The sequence below is a fragment of the Sparus aurata genome, chromosome 11, assembly GCF_900880675.1.
Source record: "Sparus aurata chromosome 11, fSpaAur1.1, whole genome shotgun sequence".
Lineage (NCBI taxonomy): Eukaryota > Metazoa > Chordata > Actinopteri > Spariformes > Sparidae > Sparus > Sparus aurata.
Window position 1 is genome coordinate 479440 of NC_044197.1, and position 20433 is coordinate 499872.

Genomic DNA, 20433 nt, shown 5'->3' on the forward strand with positions numbered 1-20433 from the left:
AAGAGTAGAAAGGATAAAAAACTCAAAGCAGATTGTCTCTTCACGTCGCCTGAAACACAAACCTCCAGTTTGTCCTCACAGTTTTACAGAAGCAGCACACACACATGCTCCGAAACGTAACAGGATGCAGAAGAAGAAAAAGAAGAAGAAAAACCAGAGCGAGACGAAGCTGCTCGCTCTGTCCTCATCCGTCTCATCAGCGTCCACCCAAAGTTTATTAAAATACAATCAATCAGCTCCGTCCTGAGCGCCCGACGAGAAGTTCACCTTCTGTACCAGGAGAAGAAGAAGGAGAAGAAGAGAGAAGAAGAAGAAGAAGACGAGAGAAGGAGAAGAAGAAAAAGAAGGAGAGAGAAGAAGCAGAAGAGAGAAGAAGAAGGAGAAGAAGAAGAAGAGAGAAGAAGCAGAAGAAGAAGAAGAAGGCGAAGAAGAAGAAGAGAGAAGAAGCAGAAGAAGAGAGAAGAGGAAGAAGAAGAGAGAAGAAGCAGAAGAAGAGAGAAGAGGAAGAAGAAGAGAGAAGAAGCAGAAGAAGAGAGAAGAAGCAGAAGAAGAGAGAAGAGGAAGAAGAAGAGAGAAGAAGCAGAAGAAGAGAGAAGAAGCAGAAGAAGAGAGAAGAGGAAGAAGAAGAAGAAGAAGAAGAAGTTTGTCCTCATCAGAACTTAAAGGAGCACTTCAGCATTTGGGGAATCACTGAGCCTCTTCCTGTCCAGACGTTCAGAATCCGTCTCATGTTCGTGTGTTCATGATGTTGAATGAATCCTTCAAAGTGACGGCAGACTTCAGACTTCTGATTCCGTTTGAGATAAAATACAAGTTTGTGTCCAAAATGTAGAAACCAGGATGAATGTGTGACTTCCTGTCCACACGGTGTCATCATGTGATCAATCTGTTTATTGATCAGTAAGAACTCGATCTCAGTACGATCAGATGGGTCAGACCTGGCCGCAGGTGTAAGATACATCTGACCCGTGACTCGAGTGTGCTGATGATGCAATGACGATACTTCAGCTTCATTCTGTTAAAACTGCAGGTAACATAATTATGAGAACAATAACAGAGTTATCCTTTAACAGGTCATTATCTATATCTAGTTATGGATCAATGCCTCTGATTCCATAATTCATTTTGGTCACAAACATCAGCTGACCCGTCGCCACTGTGGTGAGAAGAAGAGACGCCATGTTAGTTTGACTTAAACTTCTGAATCAGAGAAGAGTCTACCAGCAGGCTAACTGCTAGCTGGCTCGCTAACTGTCGGTCAGAGTGCTGAGTGGACACAGATCAATAAACTGTATAATCAATGGTCGCAGGCAGGAGGACTAGATCTTTGACTGGCAGCTAGAAAGTTAGCATTTTGCTAATAATCAGTCCTGGTGAAGCTGTACTCAACAAGTCTTACTTAATACCTTTATTTAATAAAAGACAAAGAGTTTTGTTGGTCGGGAGAAACTTGTTGTTGTGTTGCTATAAAGACGTCGGCTGTTTCTCACCACAGTGACGAGAACAGATCGAATCAGTCGTCACTTCTGATCTCAGACTCTGAATCTTCTCCAGCCGTCACAAGCAGCAGCTCAACGCTCCCGACAGCAAACAACCCTCAGTGAGTCCATAGCTGTTAGCATGTTAGCATGTTAGCATGTTAGTGTAACAGCAAAGCTACGGATTGGAAGATGTTGTTGGTTGAACGTTAGCTCTGGTGTTACAGATACTTTGGGTTCTGGTCTCATTTGGTCCCAATAATGATGTGAATGTTTGTTGATGAAGGCTGAACCTCAACGTAGTTTTTGTGTTGGAGCGTCTCCGCTCGTTGTGTCAGGTGATCACTGGCAGTGGGTGGTCTTATTGGCTGGCTCCGCCCCTGGCGTGAAGCCGTTGCTGAGGCTGTTGGGACTCGGAGGAGTGGCCAGCGTGGGTGTGGCCTCCACCCTGGAGGCAGGCTCTACCACAGAGCAGCTCTTCTGGGGCAGTCGGGGTTGGACCGGCACGGTTTTAGGGACAACGGACGCTTGTCGAAGCCCTTCGACACGCAGAGGTGGTCTGATGGGGGCGGGGCCTGTAGGCGTGGCGTCAGAGATAGGTGGTTTGGGGCTGCATGGAGGGGAGGGGCTCAGAGCACTTTGGTTGGTGGACTTTGATTCGTCTTCCTGTGGCAGCTGCTGATTTTGTGACGGGGTCTCTTTGTCCGAGGGGGGGGGGCTTGTAGACTCAGGGGGCGGGTCCTGCTGCATGCTGCTCTGCCTGGAAGCTCCCGAGCCAGGAATCTCACAGCTGTCAGTACGACGCCGTGAGCCCTCGTGCATACGACTGGTGGCCACGACAGCCTTCATGGCAGCCTGGTGACACACACACACACACACACACTGTTAACATCGCTGACACACACTTTATCATTTCTTTATAAAGACCGTCAGAACATCTGCTCAGGTAAGCAGAGTCTCAACGGGGAGTCAAGTTCTCACAGCAGGTTACTTGAGTTCAGATTTCACTCAGTTGTAGTTTTTTATGCCGAAGTTCTTCAAATGTAACTGACGCATTTTTTACTTCTCAAAATAATCCCTGTCAAGTCTTATCACAGATGTTTGACATAAACTGCCTGAATCGCGTGGACATATGACACATCTGCTGTTTTACACTCTAACACTAAGACGCCGTCCTCACCTTAAGTTTGCGTCGCGCGTTGAACTCCTGCAGTTTCCTCTGGGTGGTGTCCATGTGGGAGAAGCGGGCAGCTTTGCCCAGCACCCAGGGGTGCTGCAGGGCCTCCCGGACACTGAGGCGCTTGTGAGGGTCGAGGACAATCAGCTTACTGACCTGCAGAGACACACAGGGGCAGGACTGAGGTCATAACACCGGTCCAGGAAGGTCGTGTCTGACTGAGCCGGTTCGCAGCCGACGACTGAGCTGTACCAGATGAGTATCAAGTCCCAGACAGAAAGTATTTCCTATCAAGTTTAAATCAGGTATCAAGTATTTCAACAAATTAATTGATGAAGTGAAACGAAATAAGTTTATCTTCAAGTTCTGCATGTCAGGATGTCGGCTGGACCATCAGAGGAACTCACCAGATCCTTGGCATTCAGGGAGACCTCGTCCCACCACGGAGACACAAACTCGTAGTCACAGTTGAGGATTCGGCTGTACATGTACTGATCCCCCCTCGGGTCAAAGAAGGGCTCGAACCCACAGAGTCTGCAGCACAGGTAGTCCAGTTAGAGACACAGGTAGTCCAGTTAGTGACACAGGTAGTCCAGTAAGTGACACAGGTAGTCCAGTTAGAGACACAGGTAGTCCAGTTAGAGACAAAGGTAGTCCAGTTAGAGACACAGGTAGTCCAGTTAAAGACATAAGTAGTTCAGTTAGAGACACAGGTAGTCCAGTTAGAGACACAGGTAGTCCAGTTAGTGACACAGGTAGTCCAGTTAGAGACACAAGTAGTCCAGTTAGAGACACAGGTAGTCCAGTTAGAGACACAGGTAGTCCAGTTAGTGACACAGGTAGTCCAGTTAGAGACACAGGTAGTTCAGTTAGAGACAAAGGTAGTCCAGTTAGAGACACAGGTAGTCCAGTTAAAGACATAAGTAGTTCAGTTAGAGACACAGGTAGTCCAGTTAGAGACACAGGTAGTCCAGTTAGTGACACAGGTAGTCCAGTTAGAGACACAAGTAGTCCAGTTAGAGACACAGGTAGTCCAGTTAGTGACACAGGTAGTCCAGTTAGTGACACAGGTAGTCCAGTTAGAGACACAAGTAGTCCAGTTAGAGACACAGGTAGTCCAGTTAGAGACACAGGTAGTCCAGTTAGAGACACAGGTAGTCCAGTTAGTGACACAGGTAGTCCAGTTAGAGACACAGGTAGTCCAGTTAGTAGCTGTTTTTAGACGGGGCAGCAAGCCGCCAATTTGCCCGTCCTTTTGGCAGCTCGGCCCGCGGTTTTAGACGGAGGCCAGCAAATTGGGGGTCTGTTTTGGTCCGCCAATTTGCCTCCTCAGAGGGTACACTTATTTCCGCCTCGCCTGCTATCTAAATCCAAGGCGGCAATGTGCCGGCCTCTGCGTGAGGTGGGCGGAGGTGTCGATGACCTGCACTGTTGTGCGACCCACAGCCGGGGAGTTTTAAAATCAGGAAACAGCTGATCACAGCAGTCAGTCCATCATTTAATCCGCGGACATTAAGATGAGCAACTGGACAGCTGCTGAGATCCAGGAGATGCTAGCGTCTCCGCGATCTCTGTAGCTGTTTGGTTGTGTTAGCTTGTTGTTGTAGCGGCAAGCTAAGAACGGTTGCTACTTTCAAATTAAACCCCCCCTGCTAAGAACCCAGTTCTAAACTCTAATGGGGTGCAATGTAAAGCTCTTATTTTGAGGACAAATTCCTTCACAGCCGAACTTCGTGCTTCCTTTTGGAAAAGGAGGAATATTAGGCCTCCGTTTTAGAAAGACAGGCCAGCACATTGCCGCCCATACCTTGGAGCAAATGTGCCGCCTTTTCTATCTAAAAAGGGCTAGTGACACAGGTAGTCCAGTTAGTGACACAGGTAGTCCAGTTAGAGACACAGGTAGTCCAGTTAGAGACACAGGTAGTCCAGTTAGAGACACAGGTAGTTCAGTTAGAGACAAAGGTAGTCCAGTTAGAGACACAGGTAGTTCAGTTAGAGACACAGGCAGTCCAGTTAGAGACACAGGTAGTCCAGTTAGAGACACAGGTAGTCCAGTTAGTGACACAGGTAGTCCAGTTAGAGACACAGGTAGTTCAGTTAGAGACAAAGGTAGTCCAGTTAGAGACACAGGTAGTTCAGTTAGAGACACAGGCAGTCCAGTTAGAGACACAGGTAGTCCAGTTAGAGACACAGGTAGTTCAGTTAGAGACACAGGCAGTCCAGTTAGTGACACAGGTTGTCCAGTTAGAGACACAGGTTGTCGAGTTAGTGACACAGGTAGTCCAGTTAGCGACACAGGTAGTCCAGTTAGTGACACAGGAAGTCTAGTTAGAGACACAGGTAGTCCAGTTAGAGACACAGGTACTCCAGTTAGAGACACAGGTAGTCTAGTTAGAGACACAGGTAGTCTAGTTAGAGACACAGGTAGTCCAGTTAGTGACACAGGTAGTCCAGTTAGAGACACAGGTTGTCCAGTTAGAGACACAGGTAGTCCAGTTAGAGACACAGGTAGTCCAGTTAGAGACACAGGTAGTCTAGTTAGAGACACAGGTAGTCCAGTTAGTGACACAGGTAGTCCAGTTAGAGACACAGGTTGTCCAGTTAGAGACACAGGTAGTCCAGTTAGAGACACAGGTTGTCCAGTTAGAGACACAGGTAGTCCAGTTAGAGACACAGGTAGTCCAGTTAGAGACACAGGTTGTCCAGTTAGTGACACAGGTAGTCCAGTTAGAGACACAGGTAGTCCAGTTAGAGACACAGGTAGTACAGTTAGAGACACAGGTAGTCCAGTTAGTGACACAGGTAGTCCAGTTCATAATACAGCTGCTTTATAACTCATGACAAACACTCAGACACAGAAAACAGAATTAAAGATTATAAATGTTGATCTCTGTTATAAAGACTGGATGACCTCAACAGACTGATCAGAAAGGTTCCTCTTGTAGAGAAACCAGCTTGTAAGAACCGATTCTGCTGCTGAAGACAGAGAACAACAAACCATCTGAAGGCTCCAGGAACATATTAATTAATGAACTGATGAACAGGATGCAGGTTTCACATGATGTCATCGCTTTAATGGCTGTAATGAGTCGGATGGAAGTCCATAAAACTGACAGGAGTGAGTCAACCCTCTGCTGTGTGTGTGTGTGTGTGTGTGCGTGTGTGTGTGCGTGCGTGGGTGCGTGCGTGCGTGTGTGTGTGTGCGTGTGTGTGTGTGCGTGTGTGTGAGAGGTGTTTATGGACTCACAGGATGTAGAGGATGACGCCAACCGACCACATGTCCACCTCAGGGCCGTAAGCATTTCCCCGCAGGATCTCTGGAGCTGCAGGCAGAGGAGCCTGTTAACTGTTAGCTGTTAGCTTTTAACCTGTCAGCTGTTAGCCTGTTGGCCAGCTGGCTGAGTTATGTGAAACCCCAAAGAGCAGTGAACACACCACTGCACACAGCTACACAGGTAAATACATCTACTACACCTACTGCTACTACTACACCACCTACTCATAGTTGTAGTTGAGTGGTAGATGTGGTGAACTCACCGCAGTAGCCCGGTGTACCACAGACGGTCTTCATGGTCACCTGGTCATCAATGATTTTGGACAGACCAAAGTCAGCTGTAAGAGAGAGCATTAGAACATTAGAACATTAAAACATTGGAACATTAGAACACGTCAGAAGTGAAACAAATAACAAACATCTGATTCTTTGACTTGGAGGTTCTGAGTTAAAACCTGTTTGTGGTTCTGCTGCTTCCTGTTTCTATTTAAAGTAACGTGTGTGGGTGAAGCAGTGGAAGCTGGAGGTGGAGGAGAATGTGTTTCTTTGCAGAGTCTCTGAACAACAGGAAGGTGTTGGTGGTGCTGAGCGGAGGCTGAATGTGAGCTGCTTCCATCTGTAAGTGTTCGTCTGAGGCCATCTGGATGCTGACACACACTGAGGCTTCAGCTGGTCGGACAGTGAACGGACCAGAGACTGCAGAACAGAACCTTATTCTCATTTAAAGAGCAGAAAATTAGCAATATTACACCTTCAGCCTTCACGAACAACAAGGTTCTACATGGCCCGTCAGAGTTATCGGCCCACTGTGAAGCAGCTGCAGGTGTTTCAGCTGACTGCAACATGTTTCCAGACTCAGAGTTCACAGTGTTTTGTTCCCCTGAGCGAAGTCTTCATCTCACAGATCTGTGAAGCTGTGCTGAGTCAACTGACGACAGACGTGACCTCAATCAATCATCCAATCAAATGTGAGTTGTGACCAGATAGCCCCGCCTACCATGACACCACAGCTAACTGTTAGCTCACAGCTAGCCAGCAGGGCACTAAGGTGTGTGTGTGGGTTTCAGCTGCTACACCTTTGTTTACATTTAGGATGTGATGGTGTTGTGTTGTTGGTTTGTTACCGATCTTGAGCGGAGCGTCCAGCGACAGGTCGGCGTACAGCAGGTTCTCCGGTTTGAGGTCACGATGCACGACGCCGTTCTCATGAAGATACTGAAAGACAAACACACAGTTTGAAGCTGCCAGAGTGTCAGTGCCCCCTACAGGCTGCAGGCTTATATCAGTGCTGGACAGAACAGACTGGAGGGAAAGCTCTCAGGTGACGAGAGGGAAGGTGTGGGGGGTCTGGGGAGGATCTGGCATGACGGACTGACAGATGGCCTTTTCCTCCAGCTCCCAGCATGCCCTGCTGCTCTGTGAACACTCAGGGAGCATCTGAAACTGAACGCAGCATCACGGACACTACAGGAGCAGAAAAATCACTCAGCAAGTTTTTCTGTTTTCAGTCGTTCAGCTCGTCACACTCGACAGTGTTCTGATACCAGAACGCAGTGAACTTATCATCTGTATTAACAGAAACACAGAAAGCTCCGGGCCTCTGGTTCTGATCCGCTCTCCTTCATGTCAGTCGTCTCCGTACGACAGTGACTCTACACGCTGAGGCCTCCACCCACACTTTGAGAAACCAGAGGATGCTGATGTGTTCAGGGGCTGCAGGATATTTCTGCACTGCAGATTAACACACACACACACACACACACACACACACATTAAAATAAACACAAGTATATACAAACGTACACAGGCGTATGTTTTCCTGGGTGGTAGATGTAGGTCAGCTGTGGGCAGTGTGTGTGTGTGTGTGTGTGTGTGTGTGTGTGTGTGTGTGTGTGTGTGTGTGTGTGTTAATCCTCTCTGGTTTTAATCTGTTCAGCAGCAGGATGGAAGCTGCTGTTACATAAGAGACCTGCAGCTGCTGCACGCTGCCACCGTGTGCAGCAGCCAACAACATCTTCATCTACATCATCATCTACATCTTCATCTACATCTTCATCTACATCTTCATCTACATCTTCATCTACATCATCACCTACATCTTCATCTACATCTTCATCTACATCTTCATCTACATCTTCATCTACATCATCACCTACATCTTCATCTACATCATCATCTACATCTTCATCTACATCATCATCTACATCTTCATCTACATCATCACCTACATCTTCATCTACATCATCACCTACATCTTCATCTACATCATCATCTACATCATCATCTACATCTTCATCTACATCATCACCTACATCTTCATCTACATCATCACCTACATCTTCATCTACATCATCACCTACATCTTCATCTACATCATCACCTACATCATCATCTACATCTTCATCTACATCATCATCTACATCATCATCTACATCATCACCTACATCATCATCTACATCATCATCTACATCTTCATCTACATCATCATCTACATCATCACCTACATCTTCATCTACATCATCATCTACATGTTCATCTACATCTTCATCATCATCTACATCTTCATCTACATCATCACCTACATCTTCATCTACATGTTCATCTACATCTTCATCTACATGTTCATCTACATCATCACCTACATCATCATCTACATCATCATCTACATCATCATCTACATCTTCATCTACATCATCATTTACATCTTCATCTACATGTTCATCTACATCATCATTTACATCTTCATCTACATGTTCATCTACATCATCATTTACATCATCATCTACATCTTCATCTACATCATCATTTACATCTTCATCTACATGTTCATCTACATCATCACCTACATCATCATCTACATCATCACCTACATCTTCACGTATATCTTCACCTACATCTTCATAATATGATGATAATAACTACTCGTTGCTTTATTCGATTACTGTGTTTCTTCCTGCCTTTCTTCAGCCACAGTAACACATTTTGTAAGTGCAGTATTGTATGAGCATTTCAGTGAATGCCTCATGGTTTTGTACTATCACATAATTGTGGGAAGCTGTGAATCATCAGCTGGAGGAGGATAAACTCCTACACCACAAACACTGAATCTGAGTGTAAGTCCTACAGACAACTTTATTTTGACTTACAGGAGCAGTCCAACCGTAAGTGACATACTGTCATCATGTTTCACATGAATATTAGTTTGTCCAGGACGTGGTTAGCCTAGCTTAGCACTAAGACTGTAAGCAAGGAGAAACTTTTGGCCTTCAAAAAATAAAAAGTTTACCTTCCAACAACTCCAAGTCTGTTTGATTTACATGTGGTAGTCTATCTTGTTAGCTTACAAGTTAGTCAGTGGACAAGAACTTGGAGCTAACTTTAAGCTAACAGGAACAGTTAGAGGCAATCTCTTGACAGAACCCAAAGTTTAAACAACTAGAAGCTGAAGCTAATTTAACTGGACCTCGAAGCTAACTAAAACTAGAGGATTCCTATGAAGTCACAGGACCCAGAAGCTAACAGGAACCTGAAGCCAACAGGACTTGGTAACTGCTAGCGTAGCGTTCTCTGTCTGTCTGATAATACCAAATGTCAGTTGTACTCGGATTGTGACAGGATAACTCTCCGCCTGCGTCAAGACTCTTAAGATATAAGAGCAACTTCGGGAGAAGACAGTTAGCGAGCAGCTGATCTGAATGTGTGAAGCTGCAGAGACTGAACTGATACGTAGGAAGTGACCAGTAATCTAATGAGCAGGAGGACGGCTGCAGCTGGATGATCCAGTGTGACTGTGACCGCTGTTGGCAGAGACGTGGCGGCTGTGTGACGACAGCCAGAAAGTCTGATGGTGAAAAGAGACAGATGAAGGCAGCAGTCTTACCGCCACAGCCTCCAAGATCTGTTTGATGACGTGAGCGGCGTCTCTCTCGCTGTAGTACCCGCGCTCCACAATCCTTGAAACCAATGGGAGGATACAATACGTCACATATGTATCACAGGACACATTCATAATGCTGTAACTATATGCATGAAGCTCTACTGTCTGCATGAAGCTCTACTATCTGCATGAAGCTCTACTGTCTGTATGAAACTCTACTGTCTGCATGAAGCTCTACTGTCTGCATGAAGCTCTACTGTCTGCATGAAGTTCTACTGTCTGTATGAAGCTCTACAGTATGTATGAAGCTCTACTGTCTGTATGAAGCTCTACTGTCTGTATGAAACTCTACTGTCTGCATGAAGCTCTACTGTCTGTATGAAGCTCTACTGTTTGTATGAAGCTCTACTGTCTGTATGAAGCTCTACTGTATGTATGAAGCTCTACTGTCTGTATGAAGCTCTACTGTATGTATGAAGCTCTACTGTCTGTATGAAGCTCTACTGTCTGTATGAAGCTCTACTGTATGAAGCTCTACTGTCTACATGAAGTTCTACTGTATGTATGAAGCTCTACTGTCTGTATGAAGCTCTACTGTCTGTATGAAGCTCTACTGTCTGCATGAAGTTCTACTGTCTGTATGAAGCTCTACTGTCTGCATGAAGTTCTACTGTCTGTATGAAGCTCTACTGTCTGTATGAAGCTCTACAGTATGTATGAAGCTCTACTGTCTGCATGAAGCTCTACTGTCTGCATGAAGCTCTACTGTCTGTATGAAACTCTACTGTATGAAGCTCTACTGTCTGTATGAAACTCTACTGTATGAAGCTCTACTGTATGTATGAAACTCTACTGTCTACATGAAGCTCTACTGTCTGTATGAAGCTCTACTGTATGTATGAAGCTCTACTGTCTGTATGAAGCTCTACAGTATGTATGAAGCTCTACTGTCTGTATGAAGCTCTACTGTCTGTATGAAGCTCTACTGTCTGCATGAAACACTATTGTCTGTATGAAGCTCTACAGTATGTATGAAGCTCTACTGTCTGTATGAAGCTCTACAGTATGTATGAAGCTCTACTGTCTGTATGAAGCTCTACTGTCTGCATGAAGCTCTACTGTCTGTATGAAACTCTACTGTATGAAGCTCTACTGTCTGTATGAAACTCTACTGTATGAAGCTCTACTGTCTACATGAAGCTCTACTGTCTATATGAAGCTCTACTGTATGTATGAAGCTCTACTGTCTGTATGAAGCTCTACTGTCTGTATGAAACTCTACTGTCTGTATGAAGCTCTACTGTCTGTATGAAGCTCTACTGTATGCATGAAGCTCTACTGTCTGTATGAAGCTCTACTGTCTGTATGAAGCTCTACTGTCTGTATGAAGCTCTACAGTATGTATGAAGCTCTACAGTCTGTATGAAGCTCTACTGTCTGTATGAAGCTCTACTGTCTGTATGAAACTCTACTGTATGTATGAAGCTCTACTGTCTGTATGAAGCTCTACTGTCTGCATGAAGCTCTACTGTCTGTATGAAACTCTACTGTATGAAGCTCTACTGTCTGCATGAAGCTCTACTGTCTGTATGAAACTCTACTGTATGAAGCTCTACTGTCTGTATGAAACTCTACTGTATGAAGCTCTACTGTCTGTATGAAGCTCTACTGTCTGCATGAAGTTCTACTGTCTGTATGAAGCTCTACTGTCTGCATGAAGTTCTACTGTCTGTATGAAGCTCTACTGTCTGTATGAAGCTCTACAGTATGTATGAAGCTCTACTGTCTGCATGAAGCTCTACTGTCTGCATGAAGCTCTACTGTCTGTATGAAACTCTACTGTATGAAGCTCTACTGTCTGTATGAAACTCTACTGTATGAAGCTCTACTGTATGTATGAAACTCTACTGTCTACATGAAGCTCTACTGTCTGTATGAAGCTCTACTGTATGTATGAAGCTCTACTGTCTGTATGAAGCTCTACAGTATGTATGAAGCTCTACTGTCTGTATGAAGCTCTACTGTCTGTATGAAGCTCTACTGTCTGCATGAAACACTATTGTCTGTATGAAGCTCTACAGTATGTATGAAGCTCTACTGTCTGTATGAAGCTCTACAGTATGTATGAAGCTCTACTGTCTGTATGAAGCTCTACTGTCTGCATGAAGCTCTACTGTCTGTATGAAACTCTACTGTATGAAGCTCTACTGTCTGTATGAAACTCTACTGTATGAAGCTCTACTGTCTACATGAAGCTCTACTGTCTATATGAAGCTCTACTGTATGTATGAAGCTCTACTGTCTGTATGAAGCTCTACTGTCTATATGAAGCTCTACTGTATGTATGAAGCTCTACTGTCTGTATGAAGCTCTACTGTCTGTATGAAACTCTACTGTCTGTATGAAGCTCTACTGTCTGTATGAAGCTCTACTGTCTGTATGAAGCTCTACAGTATGTATGAAGCTCTACTGTCTGTATGAAGCTCTACTGTCTGCATGAAGCTCTACTGTCTGTATGAAACTCTACTGTATGAAGCTCTACTGTCTGCATGAAGCTCTACTGTCTGTATGAAACTCTACTGTATGAAGCTCTACTGTCTGTATGAAACTCTACTGTCTGTATGAAGCTCTACTGTCTGTATGAAGCTCTACTGTCTGCATGAAACACTATTGTCTGTATGAAGCTCTACTGTCTGTATGAAGCTCTACTGTCTGTATGAAACTCTACTGTATGAAGCTCTACTGTCTACATGAAGCTCTACTGTCTGTATGAAGCTCTACTGTATGTATGAAGCTCTACTGTCTGTATGAAGCTCTACTGTATGTATGAAGCTCTACTGTATGCATGAAGCTCTACTGTATGTATGAAGCTCTACTGTCTACATGAAGCTCTACTGTCTGTATGAAACTCTACTGTATGAAGCTCTACTGTCTACATGAATCTCTACTGTCTGTATGAAGCTCTACTGTATGTATGAAGCTCTACTGTCTGTATGAAGCTCTACTGTCTGTATGAAGCTCTACTGTATGTATGAAGCTCTACTGTCTGTATGAAACTCTACTGTCTGTATGAAGCTCTACTGTCTGTATGAAGCTCTACTGTATGCATGAAGCTCTACTGTCTGTATGAAGCTCTACAGTATGTATGAAGCTCTACTGTCTGTATGAAGCTCTACAGTATGTATGAAGCTCTACTGTCTGTATGAAGCTCTACTGTCTGTATGAAGCTCTACAGTATGTATGAAGCTCTACTGTCTGTATGAAGCTCTACAGTATGTATGAAGCTCTACTGTCTGTATGAAGCTCTACTGTCTGTATGAAGCTCTACAGTATGTATGAAGCTCTACTGTCTGTATGAAGCTCTACTGTCTGCATGAAGCTCTACTGTCTGTATGAAACTCTACTGTATGAAGCTCTACTGTCTGTATGAAGCTCTACTGTCTGCATGAAACACTAGTGTCTGTATGAAGCTCTACTGTCTGTATGAAGCTCTACTGTCTGTATGAAACTCTACTGTATGAAGCTCTACTGTCTGTATGAAGCTCTACTGTCTGCATGAAACACTATTGTCTGTATGAAGCTCTACTGTCTGTATGAAGCTCTACTGTCTGTATGAAACTCTACTGTATGAAGCTCTACTGTCTGTATGAAACTCTACTGTATGAAGCTCTACTGTCTACATGAAGCTCTACTGTCTGTATGAAGCTCTACTGTATGTATGAAGCTCTACTGTCTGTATGAAGCTCTACTGTATGTATGAAGCTCTACTGTATGCATGAAGCTCTACTGTCTGCATGAAGCTCTACTGTCTGTATGAAGCTCTACTGTCTGCATGAAGCTCTACTGTATGTTTGAAGCTCTACTGTCTACATGAAGCTCTACTGTCTACATGAAGCTCTACTGTCTGTATGAAGCTCTACTGTCTACATGAAGCTCTACTGTCTGTATGAAACTCTACTGTCTGTATGAAGCTCTACTGTCTGTATGAAGCTCTACTGTCTACATGAAGCTCTACTGTCTGTATGAAGCTCTACTGTCTGCATGAAGCTCTACTGTATGTTTGAAGCTCTACTGTCTACATGAAGCTCTACTGTCTACATGAAGCTCTACTGTCTGCATGAAGCTCTTTTGTCACATGTTTCGATCAACCACATCAACTTAGAAGAACTTTCTGGGACATTTGAATTTTGTTGTCGGTGTTGCGTCTTACATATGACAAATGTGTCCGTCTACATGATGTAATGTGTGTAGTTTGATGTAACGTACACGTTTGTAGTTTGATGTAACGTACACGTGTGTAGGTTGATGTAACGTACACGTGTGTAGTTTGATGTAACGTACACGTGTGTAGTATGATGTAACGTACATGTGTGTAGTTTGATATAACGTACATGTGTGTAGTTTGATATAACGTACACGTGTGTAGTATGATGTAACGTACATGTGTGTAGGTTGATGTAACGTACCGGTCGAACAGCTCTCCTCCTGTCACCAGCTCCAGCACTAGAGCGATGTCAGTGTCTGTCTCAAAGATCTCCTTCAGCTGAATCTGACAGAAGAACATACAATGAACACAGCTCTAATAAAACATCAACCCACATGTACTGTACCCGGTACTGATCCGTCACATGAGGGATGGTTACAACATGGAGGCACAGTGAATTGTCCACAGTGTTTCTGGTCTGACACAACTCATCGTTACTGCAGCAGGAATACAACATGTTCCTAATGTCTGCAGACTCGACTCATCTGAGAAATCCATCTGATGACATTCAGCTGACATGAATAATAATAACAACAACAACAATAATAATAATAATAGAAATAATAATTATAATAATAACAATAATAATTACATTCAACTGACATGAGAACACAAAACAAACCTGTCTCAAAGGAGCCTTCATATAAAACATCAGGTAATTAGCTCAGTTCGTGGTGAAACATACATTTCACAGTTATTCATTAATGATGTCATGGTAAACATACTTACGATGTTTGGGTGGGAAAGACGCAGCAGGACGCCGATTTCTGTACGAACGATTTTCTTGTCAATCTGCGACAGAAGAAACAACATGAGACCAAACAAACAGGAAGTGAACAAAGCTGAAAGAAGAGAATCACCTCAGTCAGCACAAAGAAACATTACAAGATGGATCACTGTCATCTGTGTGTGCACAGGACAGGGTTAGCCTAGCTTAGCACAAAGTCTGGAAAAAAGTTGAATCTGCTAGCTGAGCTCCATCAAAAATGTTTTAAATGAAGACCAATAATATTATAAACACACATGCTAACATTTACAAAACTGTTAGCTACCATGCTATTCACCTCACCTCAGCTGAGCTCACATTTACATTCATCAAAAGCTTTTGTTCAAAGTGACTTACATTAATTCATACACACATTCATACACTGATAGTGTTGGCTGCCATGCAAGGTGCCGACCGGCACATCAGGGGCTCAGTATCTTGTTCCTTCAAAACCTTCTGATACCAATACGCTGGCTCGACCCCTGAGCCACAGCGGCCCAATAGAAACCAGCTGAATAAAGACAAAACATGAAGCCGACTTCAGTTTTGTCGTTTCATTAGCAGAAGTTTGAGAAGTTCCATCTGGCCAGTTTGCTTCTATTTCCTGTTAGCTGAGAGTTAGCTTCTATTTCCTGTTAGCTGAGAGTTAGCTTCTATTTCCTGTTAGCTGAGAGTTAGCTTCTGATCAAGCCCAGCTGCCTCCTGGACTATTGATTAACCTGTTAGCTAAAAAATGGGATTTCAACATGTAAATCAGTTTGTGTCTGTGGACCTAGGCTAACAGCTTCCCTCTGCTGCCAGTCTTTGTGCTAAGCTAACATTGTTGGAGGGTGTAACATTGTGTTCTGGTGGTTTGTGGTTCAGCCGAGCAGCGTGACGTATGAAGACGATGTGTTGAAGCTGAATGATCCCCATGTCGTCTGCTTCCTCCATCACAACCGACACTCACTGTTTTCTTGAGGACTTTGAGGGCGAAGGGCTTCTGAGTCTGTTTCTCCTCACAGCGATACACGATGGACGTCGCTCCTCTGGAAGACATCGACACACACAGTGTTAACTCACGTCTATAAAGTCAACGTTGCATCAGGAATCTTCTACAGAAGACAAAACAGGATGTGACAAAAACAATACCTTGAAAAGTTTAAATGCAGTTTCTATAAGTTTTTATGTACTTTAATCACTTCATATAATCAACTAAAGAATACTGATGTATTATTACAGATGAAACTACCAGCAATATATAAAGGCATTTAAATGAGCTGAAGAACACATTCATATATTAATGTTTATTATACAGTATATGATATTATTGCTTTTACTTCTGGTACTACAACTATTGTTGTAGTATTTGCACTTCAACAGAAGTAAAAGTACTTGTTCCAGCGCCGCAGATGATTCATATTTCACCACATGTGAAAACAGAACCTGATTAATTCTCTCGTGTTCTTAATGATCCAACAGCGTTCAGTCTGAACCAGGTGAAGCGTCGATGATGACTCAGCAGATTTGAAACAAACAGTTCAGAGTTGGATCATAAAGTTGAGTCTGCTGCAGTCTCACTGTGGTGCTTCTTCATCGTTACTCATTAATTAATAAACGAGCTCAGCTTTAGTGTGACGGCTGCTCAGGAATGCAGAAGGCCACGCCCACATACAACAATCAATTTCTTTTGATCAATTACTAATAAAATCAGCAGCGTGGTTCTAGACTTAAATGCTTTAAAGATCAATAAATGTTTCATCAGACTCAGCAGCTTCTTTACACAGCGTGTTGTCAAAGAGATCAATAGAGATAATCAATAAAGATATTGTGATATTTAGCTGATAAATGAAATGTAACAAAATCTAAATTAATCTTAAAAAGTTGTCAAATAAATGTAACATTTGTCTTGTGAAGGCTCATCTTCATCATCTTCATCTTCATCATCTTCATCTTCATCATCTTCATCTTCATCATCTTCATCTTCATCATCTTCATCATCTTCATCTTCCTCATCATCTTCATCTTCATCATCTTCATCTTCATCATCTTCATCATCTTCATCTTCATCTTCATCCTCACACTGTCTGTGGTTGTCTCAGTAAAATCTATCCAAACACTGTCACAACACTGTGTGTGTGTGTGTGTGTGTGTGTGTGTGTGTGTGTGTGTGTGTGTGTGTGTGTGTGTGTGTAGGGGGATCTGTTATTCTGCTGGGACAGATGGAGGAAACAGATCCAGCATCCACACACACACACACACACACACACACAGACAGAGAGTCCTGGCTGGTCTCCATGGCAACAGGACACCTGCTCACACCCTCTGAATTCACTGCTGACATTATTCTACGTTTTCCACAGAGCTGCTGTTGTTGTTGTAATATCAACAACCAGTACACAACATAACACACACACACCCACGCAAACACACACACACACACACACAAACACACCCACGCAAACACACACACACACACACAAACACACCCACGCAAACACACACAAACACACACACACCCATGCAAACACACACAGTTCACACCATTGGGACTCGTTCACGCCTGAACATGAAGTCATGTGACCGACAGGGAGCTCACTGATTGGACAGTTTGGATGACGTCACACTTTAGCTGGTACACCTGTCAGATAGTTCACCTGTTTGTCACTGAGGTGTGTGTGACCCGTCCACAGACCTGTGACCTCACTGCCTCACTGCTCTTTATCCAATCACATGACAGCAGCTGTGATGGAGCTGACTGGTGTCGGGTCTGTTCATTGGTCAACAACAACCTGATGGATGGCGATCAATTCTGAATTATTGACCATGTGACTGTCAGCTGATCATCACAGACTCTAACAACAGGAACTCATGTCAGCCTGGATGATGTCATCAGTTCTGTGTGATCAGTCTCTGGTTTGTTTGCAGATTTTCAGACCGATGCTGACTTCTGATCGACATCAGTGATGTGATGTCAGCAAGTAACGTTCCTGTAAACCACAGAGGCGATCACATGTTATGATGATCAGCTGACTGTTGGGGGTGGAGTCAGTGCAGCTCCAGTCACATCGCTGGATATTTCTAGGGTCTGTTTTTGGATCCAACCATGATATTTTCTAAACCTGAGAAGCAGAAACTGTTCCAACACGAGACTCTCTGAGTTGAACAGAAACACACCCCGCTCACACCGATTCTACTCAGGTTGTTCAATACGTCTCAAACATGGCCGCCTGCAGCCAACTGGCGTTTGATCGGCGCGTCTCTGAACTGCACGACAAACGACAGCAGAGCAGAAACAGGCGGACGAGTCGAGCTCAGATCGGTGACGGCACACTGAAGTCCACCTGAACTTACTTCATGTCATCATCTGTCACCTGTGTTTCTGACGGAGAGGTGAGACTTCAGGGACGACTCACAGCGTCACAGTGCACAGGCTCCGCCTCCTCAACAAGAACAAGGAAGTGATCAGAATGAGACGAAGCTTCAGGTTCAGCTGCAGCTGTTGGAGTCCACAGATCAGCTGATCTTTAAATCACTTTAAGTCACTAACCCAGAGGAAAATGTTACTGCTCAGAGCTTGCTCCTTTACGGGAGCTCAATGAGAGTTCTCATTTCAGTCTGGTTGTCGTCTTTTTTGGTCTCAAACATTTCTCACTTGTTTCTCCTAAAATTCCTTAGCAGCAACAGGTGAGACTTGAGACTTTACCACTTAAACTTTCCAGCACTGAGGAGACATTCTGAAACTTCACTGGGAGCTTGATGAGATCTCCTTTGAAACTTACAGGAGCCCAAGTTGAGATTTTCTGCAGCTGTTTCTCAGGAGAAATCAGCCACAGCCTCACGTTGGTCTCACAGAGATCTCATAGCTGTCTCGGAGAATGAACGAGACACTAATGACATCTCTTTTCCAATGTTCGTTCTTCCGGCAGCAGCTGGTTCTGAGCTCTGCTCTCTGGACTCATGTTGTCGGTTCTGTTTTAATGGTTTTATGTTTGTCGATCATTTTGTTGTTTATCTGTAGTGAGTTGTGTATTATTTCACTGCGAGCAGCTGGTTCAGAACAGCTGTGAATAAAAATCATTATTAATATTGTTTACGTCTTCTCTCCTCAGAGATCAGCTGATCATGTTCCAGATCATCCTCACTGAATCTCTTCCTTTATTACTACACATCAGCTGACCTGCTGACGTCACAGTTATTTACTCTATAATACTAAAACGTCTGTTTGTTCTGACGTCAGAATCAGAACCTGAAGTCTTCATCGGACCGTTCTGACTCAACATGAAATATTATTTTAGTTTCCGTACAGACTCAATAACCACTTGCCCCCCTTCTGATTCTGCTACTGGTCTAACAGGGGGTCCACTGCCCGGGCTGTGTGGTTCTGTCCACCACACGGACCCCTCATGTGGACCACTTTAAACTCACTTTACCCCTGTGCCAGCACCTCCCCCCCCCCCCGTGGTCCAGACCTGCCCAGCTCGGAGCTCAGGGTGTAGAACTCCTCAACCGTCCCGTCCCGCCTCGACCCGTCCACCCAGAACTCCACCGGCTCAGAACCAGGCCGGGACGTCGGCATGGCGACAGCAGAACTCCTCAAAACCAGGACCAGAACCGAGTTCAAGATAACACGAAGACTGGGAGCAGTTCAGACCGGGTCAGGTGCGACCCGATCGGAACCAGGATCTGAGTAATCCAGATCAGATCTCAGATTTAAATCCAGCTCGGTAAAACCCAGATTAGAGGAGCAGCGGGGGATGATTCATGATCCTGATGGGCTTTAATCCAGACCAGCAGGAGGATCCGCCTGCTCCTTCAAACTCTCGACCAGGACCGTATCTGATCCGGAACAGGATCCAAACTACAGATAGATGAGACCCTCAGAGACGGACACGACTCTTTATTCCGGGCTACAGCAGGAACCGGGATCCACACAGACCCGGTCCAGATGTGTCGCAGCTTCCATCGGGCCTAAAGCCGTCTCAAATATCGGATCGGTTCAGTCCATCACCGTCCTCCCGGGATTTATCCGTGTTTCCGTGTTTTTACCGGAGAAACGCTCCGTCCGTCCCCGCGGAGCGCAGCAGCCTCCCGGCGGAGCTGCAGCCGCAGAGCCGCGACAACAACACCGGAGCCCGACGGCGTTTTCACCGGGGAGCAGAGCGCGGAGCCCGGCTGCGAGGCTGCGGGGCTGCGGGGTGTCGGGGCTCGGTGCTCGGAGGGTCGGTTCCCGGGATGGGCTGCTCCAGATGTCCGCTGGATCTGCAGAGACAGAGATGCTGCTGTAATCTGACAGCCCCGCCCCTCATCACCGCACCGACCAATCACAGCCCGGCAGGAGAGCCGAGCCGCGCTCCCATTGGACGGCAGGCCTGTCAGTCACCGGAGGCTCTGGCTGCAACCTAAATACAGAAATAACCTAAATACATAAATGTACATTAGCGTGACATCTGGAGGCTTTGATCCTGCGGGAATCAAACCCGCAACCTGACAGCGTCACACGTGCTCTGCTCCAGAATCACACCTCTGACACACGTGACCCGTCCAGCCTACGTCAGGAACTCTTCTGATAATTCTTCATTTAGTTCTTTATGACGAGCTGCTTTTTATGGTTTTTA

At 44.8% G+C, this 20433-nt stretch overlaps 1 protein-coding gene across 1 annotated transcript; it reads right to left on the reverse strand.

The window, feature by feature from the left end:
• Positions 1-876: 876 nt before the first annotated feature.
• Positions 877-20379, reverse strand: LOC115591893 (calcium/calmodulin-dependent protein kinase type IV-like). Its single transcript, XM_030434292.1, has 11 exons — positions 19288-20379; positions 15786-15864; positions 14800-14862; positions 14273-14355; positions 9810-9882; positions 7054-7144; positions 6193-6267; positions 5903-5978; positions 3063-3189; positions 2659-2811; positions 877-2333 (listed from the first exon to the last, which is right to left on the reverse strand). Exons 1-11 carry the CDS (start codon positions 19392-19394, stop codon positions 1821-1823), a joined length of 1440 nt encoding a protein of 479 aa, XP_030290152.1. The 5' UTR covers positions 19395-20379; the 3' UTR covers positions 877-1820.
• Positions 20380-20433: the final 54 nt, after the last annotated feature.